Source organism: Capsaspora owczarzaki (genome assembly GCF_000151315.2).
Source record: "Capsaspora owczarzaki ATCC 30864 unplaced genomic scaffold supercont2.32, whole genome shotgun sequence".
Classification (NCBI taxonomy): Eukaryota; class Filasterea; order Ministeriida; family Capsasporidae; genus Capsaspora; species Capsaspora owczarzaki.
In genome coordinates this window covers 2087-10939 of record NW_011887323.1, presented here as the reverse complement: position 1 = coordinate 10939, position 8853 = coordinate 2087, and the positions used below count along the sequence as shown (strand labels likewise).

The 8853-nt window shown below is 53.9% G+C and overlaps 2 protein-coding genes across 2 annotated transcripts; one reads left to right on the top strand and one right to left on the bottom strand.

Moving 5' to 3' along the window:
* Positions 1–59: 59 nt before the first annotated feature.
* On the bottom strand, positions 60–3789 carry CAOG_08308 (hypothetical protein; the record flags this gene model as incomplete). The annotated part of the gene is made up of 4 exons (XM_004341622.2): positions 60–292; positions 610–1814; positions 1902–3430; positions 3487–3789. 4 exons carry the CDS (start codon positions 3787–3789, stop codon positions 60–62), a joined length of 3270 nt encoding a protein of 1089 aa, XP_004341670.2.
* Positions 3790–4771: 982 nt separating this feature from the next.
* CAOG_09223 (hypothetical protein) lies at positions 4772–8541 on the top strand (the record flags this gene model as incomplete). Its single annotated transcript, XM_011272633.1, has 7 exons — positions 4772–4882; positions 5117–5240; positions 6009–6100; positions 6179–7316; positions 7393–7769; positions 7840–8104; positions 8207–8541. 7 exons carry the CDS (start codon positions 4772–4774, stop codon positions 8539–8541), a joined length of 2442 nt encoding a protein of 813 aa, XP_011270935.1.
* Between the last annotated feature and the right edge of the window lie 312 nt (positions 8542–8853).

The window sequence follows — 8853 nt, the reverse complement described above, 5'->3', positions numbered from 1 at the left end:
GAATCAAACTTTTCAAGCCGTCTGAACGCGCACCCCCCTCCTCCAGAGGGACCCGAAAGTCATCGTCTCCCTATCTCCCCAGGCTGGGCCTCAAACACGTCTGCATCGTCATCCCGACTCGTGTCGTAGCGTGGAAACCGGCGGATTGTGTCGCGGGCACGGATGGCCGCTGAGCGCCCTCCAGGCGGCCGCAGTTGAGGGGCAAAATGTTCAAACCAATCCTCTGTTGGTTGCGCTGGTTCCGTTTCCTGCGGGTCAGCCTCTGGCTCCAATCGAGGTCGTTTCCGACTGGCTGAACGTGCACCATCACTCGCATTCCCAAATGTGGGATCGGAATCAGCAAATGAAGGGGTAGTGTCGCCCCACGGATCTCGAGTACCGCGATTGCTGCGAGAAGGCGGGATGTAGTCGACAAACTACTATTGTTGGGTGTTGTACGCAGTCACCGCCGCCCTTGCGCTCTCGAATGCTTGACTGTCTTTGGCGCAAAAGGATCTTGCGACTTCTCGGGTAAGTGCAGCAGGAACACGATGCTTAGCTTTGGGCCGCCCCTTCACTCCAGACTTCTTGCGTCGTGTCCACGAACTGGTCGCCATGCAGTTGCGTTACCTGGAAGAACGGTTGAGGCTGACGATGCTGATGCTGATGCTGCTGCTGCTGCTACTGCTGCTCGGTTGGCTTTGGCAGCAGCAGTTCGCTTTGCCTTGGCTTGGGCAGCTCGGGTAGATTTGGCAGCCTTACGAGTTGCACCACGCGTGCGCCGGGTATCTAATGAAAGAATCCCTCGCTGACCTGTCGCATTCCGCATGCTGTTGCTGCAATTGCGTGTGAGCTGGCGAACGAGGCTTTGCAACTCATCGCCCTGAGCCATGGTCTTGAGACGCTCGAGTCCTTTCTCGAACAGCTTGGAGAGCTCGTCCACCAGGTCGTCGGGACTGGCCACCGTCTCAACAAGTCCAGAGCTGTGCTCTGGAGCATCATCGGAGTTACGCGCAGAAGGTGACGCGCCGTGATTCGGATCGAGCTCGGCGGGGAGGTCCGAGGTGCGGTCAGCAGGTCCGTCTGCATCCGGGCCCGAGGGAAGGTGATCGTCTACGGCCATGTCAGAGGTGCGAGCAGGTCCGTCTGCATCAAGCTGATCGTCTACGGCCATGTCGGTTGCGCCAGTCGGCAGGGCATCATCGGCATACGCAGTATTGGCTGCGGACACAGCAGTTTCGCTTGCAGGATTGACGGGTGCTGAGCGGGACACGGGACACACTGGTGGCTCTTCGAAGAGAGAATGGATTTGAAGACGAAAGTTCTCGATGCCTCCAAAGTGCCGCGCGACGGCACGGATATGGCTGCAAATGAAAGCGTGATCGTGCATGGCGCTGCAAAAGCGCCGCTCGACACCAACGACCACAACATCTGGGTACTGTTGCTTCAGCGCTTCGTGCAGCTGCTGCAAACCCTCAGTCAAGGGCATGCCACGCGTCTGATAAAATGGCTCAAGGTGAGCGTTTGCGAGTTCGCGAATTTGGAGTAGATCAAGCTCAGAAAGCGTCCGCTGAGGCAGAACAAGTCCTACACCAAAGTAGCGATGAAGCTCCAACACCTGACCGGTTTCCACGAGCTTCTCTGCGTGCATCTCTTTCTCAAGCAGTAAGGAGCGGAACTTTGGAAGGAAGGCGACATTCGGCTTGTCGAGTAGCTGGCGTTGGCGTTGCAAACAGAAGTGCTGGTTCGTGTCCCGAACAATCCTGATTGCGAGACCTGCCAAATCGTGCATGCGGTAACCTTTCAGAAACTTGTACTTGAACGTGCCGAAAAAGCTATGGGGGAGGCAAGTCGCAATGACATGTCAACAAGGTTCCAAAGTTCGGCACGGGACAAGCGACTCACAATCATCACAAGCTTACCGCTCAATCAAATTGTTGGTGTGGCCTTGATCCAGCGCATCACGCACCAAGCCAAGGTGGAAGAGCGTCCAGGTTTTAATATCTCGTTCGTTGAGCCACTGAGACAGAAAATAACCTTGGAACTCGCCGGCGGCATTGAGCAAGCTGTTGCTCGCGTCCTTCAGCTCTTGTGCATTCCTGGCATACCGCATTTTAGCCATACACGAGAGAAGATCTAGTCTGCCCGGGTACTGGCGCTCCACCGCTTGGCAGACGTGAAACCAGCAAGTTGCCACCTGCACACCCGGCACCGCCTGATTGATGCAGTTTCGCTCAGCGCCGCATTTGTCGATGACGATGCGCACCGGATTAAACGCTTCACCTACGGCGTGCTTGACCTCGGACAAGAACCGCGCATATTCATGCTCGCGATCTCTGTCGGAGATCATGAACGCCAGCGGCACAACACCAGCGCCTGATTCGTCAGCAGCAACGAGTGCTGTTGTCGCCCAGTCGTAGCGGTTGACTGAGAAGGTTGAATCCAGGAACAGGACCTTGGGACGAAGGGCGTCCCACGTTGCCCGCTGACAAGGCGTCATTAAAATCAGAATGTTCGACTCCCTCAGGGGGATTTCGAGGCAGCTCTGGCAGTCGCAGTGAACAAATTGATGATAAATGACATCGCTTTTGTCGCCGTATTGGCTTTCGCCGGGGCACTGCCCATCTTGGTAGAGCGAGTGAGGGTGAGAGCAGGCATACGACGAGGTTGACGCGAGAAATTGGTCGATGCGCTGCTGGTCGGTTCCATGTAGCTTCTCGCTGCTTGAGTTGACTATCATCATGCGAATTGCGTCTTTGGTGGGATACCAGCGACCAGAAGTGTACGGTACGTTCCAACTTGAAAGAGGGCGAGGCGGCGGGTTGAGAGTTGGCCCTTCCAACTGCGCTACAATGGACGCCTCCGAGCACCCCTTGCGCACCAGATCCATGACCCACTCTTTGATTTCAGGATGCGCGCGCTGCTTGAAAGCGAGCGAGCCGTCGGTGCAAGCCATGTCGTGGCGACCCATCTGCTCGAGCTTGAACCCAATAAGGTGCAGCTCGCCGTGCGTGTGTTGGCCAAGCTCCGTCAATCTCAGGCCGAAACTGCAGGATCCGGCGCCGAGCTCCGGACGTAACTGAAAGTTGTTGTCAACTCGCTTCTTGCTGGAGCAGGCGCGAATAAATCGTTGTTGGAGAGTTGGTGTGTCTGGCACGGTCGTAGGCGGCCTCGACGGATCGCGTCTATTGAAGCAATACCAACGGCGTGTTCGAACAGGAATGAGCGTCGTACTAGGGCTCCACTGCGGAAGTCTGTCTCGCTCCTCCTTGGTGAGATGGACTCCCCTGCGCTTCCGAGGCGTTCTTGAGCGGCAGTTTTCGTCGTGCCCGTCTTGGTCGTTAAGAGATTCAAGAATGTCGTCCCTATCATCTTGCATTACGCTAGTTTCGTCGTCGGCCAAGTCGGTGGACGCGGGTTGCACGGAAGACAATCTCAAGTTTTGTTCGCGCTGTGAAATCGCGACCGCGGGATGTTGGATTTGCAACAGGGGCAACGCAACCTGACAGAAAGATGAACGCATTCGGGGTGTGCAATCGTCTTGTTTGACGGGTAGAACTTGTTCTTGACGCCAACGACTGGACACCAAAACTGAGGGTTTGGGCGGAAGGCAACTTCTCTAAAGTCATGGGTCTGCAAGGCTCGCTCCACATCGCCGTACGTTGGCAGCGCCTCTGGCTGGGCAACAGGTACATCCAGATCCATGAAGCGATCCTGGCTGGCGTCGGGAACGAGGTCGTGAAGGACCACCAGCCGCACACTGCATGTCTCGTAGCTTGGTTGCGGCTGGATCTCCTCGTCCTCCTCCATCTCGCCTCGTGCGCTCGCTGGCTCTTGTGTGTCGGGTTCTTATGCTTGGATGAATTGCTTGACGTGTGTGTGTGTGTTGCAGGTCTGGTCGGTCTCGTGAGGACGGAAAAGTACAAGAATCGACCTGAGACCTATGGCTCTGAAGAACAACAGAAAAGAGTGGCTCAATCCAGCCCAAAGTGGTAAAGATCCAGCTTCACACAAAATCGCTCCCCACCGCGATCGCCCCGCCATTGAGCCAAAACGGTTGTAAATATCATCTGTAATCACCCCTGAAAAGTGCGCGGTCCGACACCGACTGGACACGTCGGAAATCGAGCTCGGCAATGGCGACCGGCGTTGTGGCGTTCTTCTGGGGGTCAAAACAGTGTTTCTATCCTGCGCGCTTCCTCGCCGTAATAGTACGCGATGCACCCTAGGCAGTCGGTGTGCTCGATCTCGAAAATGCGGGGGGTGCAAAGTTGAGCAAAGATTATGATGCTCTGCTGCACTGGTCCTGGAAGAACGCTTGTGGCGCTGTTTTGCGGTCGCCTCGAGGCCATTTTGATTTTTCGATTTTCTGAGAAAACCGCTCATCTGAGCACCGCCACTCCTCTGACACTATTATTGGCCACATCAAGTCGATCACAATGGTGGGTCGATTATGGTGATATCTCATGATTACCATTTTACCATTCATTATGGAACCCGTAGGGATTTAGGCGTATTGTTCTGGTTCGAAAGCCGGGGGCGTCGTTGAAAGAGCAACGATGTGCATTTCGAGTTTCGAGCTGAATGACTTGTTCTCCCCCATGCAAACCTACAAGTGCTCGCTGAACCCGGTGGACGGACGGATCAATGAATCGACATTGCTGACTTCGATTCGCTTCTTTCCGAACAACAACCAATTCGATGGAAACTACAATTATTCCATCTTCCTAAAGCGTCGCGTCTCGGCTCAGTCTCTATCCTGTTTGTGATGTCGTCCAAACCGAACTCACGAATGGATCGACCCGCATCAGCCGCCGATCCGAAGCCGAACGCGCGTACCGCGTCCGCAGCTTCCTTCGACGATGTTGACGCTAGCCAGTCGACGAAACGAGCCAGAGCGAACGTAAGCGGCTTGCTGTTGATGTTCCAAATTTAGTCAGATTTTGTGTCTCGGCAGTTCCCGCCCGTGGCTTTTTGCCAGCCTTTGTTGACGCCCGTTCTGCTCTCTAACGCGATTGCGTGAATGTGTACTTGAGAGTTTCCACCGCAGTCATGTTGTGCTTCGGCAACGGGTGACGATGCCAAAATGTTGTCCACTTTCGCGCCCGAATTCTAAACTTTGCCGTTTGGTTAATAGAATCAACAAGTTGTCGACAACGCATCCCACGGCGCTTCACAGCAGCTGACTGCAATGAAGAATGCACAGCGTTCCCTGACGGCCGTGACGCAAGGGCAAGCAAATGTCGCAATGCCAAACTCAGGTCAGAACTGACTTTCTGTGCGTGTGTGTGTTTTTTTTTTGTATTAAGTTTATTGGGAGGAGAGAGTGGAAAAGCATCAAAATGCTCAAAAACCACGGAGAAAGGAGCGGGAGCATGGACATGGGTGTAAGGAGCTTGGAGACACAAAATTGGCAGAGAGCCATGTCTGGTCATATGACATAGCATTAGCGAGCCTGTATGCTCGTGCACTACAGGCCTTGGGAAATTTATATCCATTGAAGAAGGGCGGGAAGCGACGATGTCGGTTTGTGGTTAGTTCGGTTCTCCAGCGGTTTCAAAGTTGGTTCCGCGAACGGCTGACGCGCCGAGGCGCGTCTAGAAATGCCTGTGGGTCGCAACTAGCAACCTGAAATAGCCAAACCAACAACATGACATAGCGAGTGTGTCGCGGCGGGGAGGTGATCAGTGTGAAGCATAAAGCTTCGTCCGAAAGTCAATTCGAGTTGCGGTTCCAGTGATTCGCGAGGGTTCCATGAAGCGGACAAACGCGACTGCGTGTCCAGAAGGTGCTTGTGGGACGCGCAGCATGAACCAAGCTGAAACAGACAACAGCAAATGACTCGTCATCGAAATGACGCGGAGAGGAGGGGGGGGGGAGAAATGTTGGTGAAGAGGGCTGGAAGGTATTACCAGGAGTCGTCCCAAATTGCAATGCAATTTTTCAACCAACAAAAGAAGACTGTGTGTGTGTGTGTGTGTGTGTGTGTGTGTTCACTGTTCTTGTTGATTGGGGATTGGGTGATGTAGATCCCTCGGCGCTGATTACTGAGGCGGACGTGCTTGACAAACTACTTCGTGAAAAATACCCAGACTTGAGTCCTGCTCCGGAGACAACTATTGTAAGCTGGGTGGAGTGTGAAAGTCCATTGTGGATGCTTCTGCGGATGCTGACTGTCAGAGTGCTAAAATGTATGCAGACTCGGGCACGGGCTTCACACAAGTTTCAACTTGTCGATCGTGAGGACACTATCAAGTCCTTACAAGCGCAAATGGCCCAGTTTCGTCGCTGTGTTCGAGACAAAGTGGCTGACCGAACCGCGTATCCGTTTGCACTTCTTGCAACACTTGCTGGTTGTGGCAAGACCCGTATGTGTCTGGAGGCACTCCAGTCGATCGTACCCAAAGCTTGCGCAGCACAAAATGGATTACCCAAGACCGACTTTCTCTGCCTGTTTGTGGCCCTCAACGGCTGCAGTGACACAATCTGGATTGCAGAAAGCGAGGAGCAACGTCACCCCGAGCACACGATTGCCAGGCGGCTTTTGGGCAGCTACTTTGCGTGCAATACGCGGGACATCTCGGCCAACATATCAGTTCTGGCCGCTATGGAGCTCATCCGCGCAACAGAGTCGAAGAATCGCAACATTGATCCGGCGCAGCTTCATATTTTTATTGCAATTGACTCAGCCACTTTCATTCTCAACTCGCATGTAGATCCCAAGTATCAGTTGGCGGATCACAAGACCCTTCAAGCCGCAACGGGCAAAAAGAAGAGATCGGCGGACACTCGACTTGCGCGACGATTCTGGTCTCAAGCGATGGGTCCGCTTCAGCTTTTGAGTACCGATTACTCGACTCCAACTTGGCTGTTGATCGCTGGCACCAAACCTAGTCAACTGACCGATGCGATTTCGAGAGGGATCGCTGATGATTTACGCTTGACTGTTGCGCCGGTTCCCATTGCTCCATTGTCGGGTTCTGGCACCGCCGAGTTGCTTGACCAAATCTACATGGGTTTACAGGCTTTGGAACGATCCCAACTTGGCCCCTGGCGACACAATGCGCGTTTGATGCGCTCCGTTCAACGTGTGGCTGGTTTGCCTCGATCTGTCATTGCGCTCTGCGTGCCCCACCACTTCGACACGCTCGGGTTGACCCACCTCCCGCATTCGCGTTTTGTTGGCCTCATGGAATCGTGCCTTTTCGACAATAACCCTGCTGCTGATACATTGATCCAGGAGAACGAGCTCGTGTCTATTGGTGTGCTTTTCAAAGCACGTGAAACTGACCGCCTCCTTTTGTTTCCGCGTGTTACGCTGATCCAGTTGTACGGCGGTATGGACTTGTTTGCTCCTACACAGGCGATTCATGTGCTGAGCTGACCGGTATCTATGATTATTTGCTTTCACAGGACGCATTCGACCTATTGACATGGTTGATGACATGCGCCGAGTGCTTCACCAGCTCGAAACCGAGCTGCCAACAGAGTTGCAAGGCTGGGAATATTTCTGTGTCGCGATTTTAAATCTGCGGATTTTGCTGCTCGTCACCAAGGCGCTTGAGTTGGATTCCAAAACGCAGTACGTGTCGGTCGACAGTATCTTCCCGGGCGCAGTCTCGGGCTCGTCCACTCCAAAGCTGTTCGTTGATGCCCAGGCTTGGAGCAAAGTTGCTTTTTCGCCGGTGGCCACTCCAACCAGAAGGGCATATTCAGGACGCGTCACTCTTTGCGAAGAGAATCACCGTGGTATTGACGGTTGGAGCATTTTCTATGAGCAAACGCCAGAAGTAAGACAAGACACATGCGGTGGATTGGATTAGTGTTTGGGTGGTCTCTCATTTGCCAATAATGCTTTAGGGAGAGTTTGTCCCAGTCACGCTTGCTCTGCAGTGCAAGCTGCATCAAGTCGAGTCGCCAGTGTCGCACGAGGATCAGAATAAGCTGCTGCGGAAGGCAAGAGCAGCACTGCCCGAGGCGGAGCAAGAGAATGCTGTCGTGGCGCTGCTGACAACATCGCGAATGGACAGCGAGCCCGATGCGCAACAACTCGATTCGCGATCGTTCGTGTTGGATCGAGCCGGAATGGACAAGTTCACTGCCGGGTTTAAGGCCACCGCGACCAGTAAGTCGACTTCTCGATGTTGTGTTGCACGTCGACTGTGACTGACTCCATGTTCAGTCTTTTGGAGTTATGACCCAAACCTCAGCTCAGCTGATCGCATAGCGAGTCAGTTCCACGCGCCGAAGCACACGAGCTTGGAACACGCACGTGCAATGGCTCACATGATTGACCAGCATCGAGCTGCCGAAGTGTTCAAGAGTGTGAGCGATCTGCGAAAGTTTTTGGAACAGCACGCCGACGAGGAAGTGACGTGGACGATGGAAGTCGAAAAGCAGCGTGACAAGTGGGTAGAAGTCAAGACAACGGTCCAGTACCCTGCCAGCGCCATTCCAAGCGATGAGGTGCTCAATTGGCCGTACGCGCTGGAGCCTCGCAGTGAGCAGGGCGGCGATCAAATTGTCAGGTCTTGCGCTGACACCGAGCTGGACGCCGAGTGAAACGCCCAGCGTTCGTCGCTCCGTCGCTCGTAGACGATGGACTTTTGTTTTTCAGGTGAAATTGTGTATTCAAGAATGATTCACAACCTCAAAAGCAAAACGCAGGAAGACTAATGAAAGAATAGCCCCCTTTTCAAGCAAAGTTCAACGAAATGGGCCCGTATTTGAGTCTGGCCCTTCAGTACGCCCCCGATGCCGCGGCATCGTGAAGCTCAAGTTCAAAAACAAATTTGCCGGTAGTCGTTTCCTTGGCGCACGCGCCCCACATTTGCATCGCTTCTGTCCTCCTCAAAGTCAAGTCCTCGTAAGCTC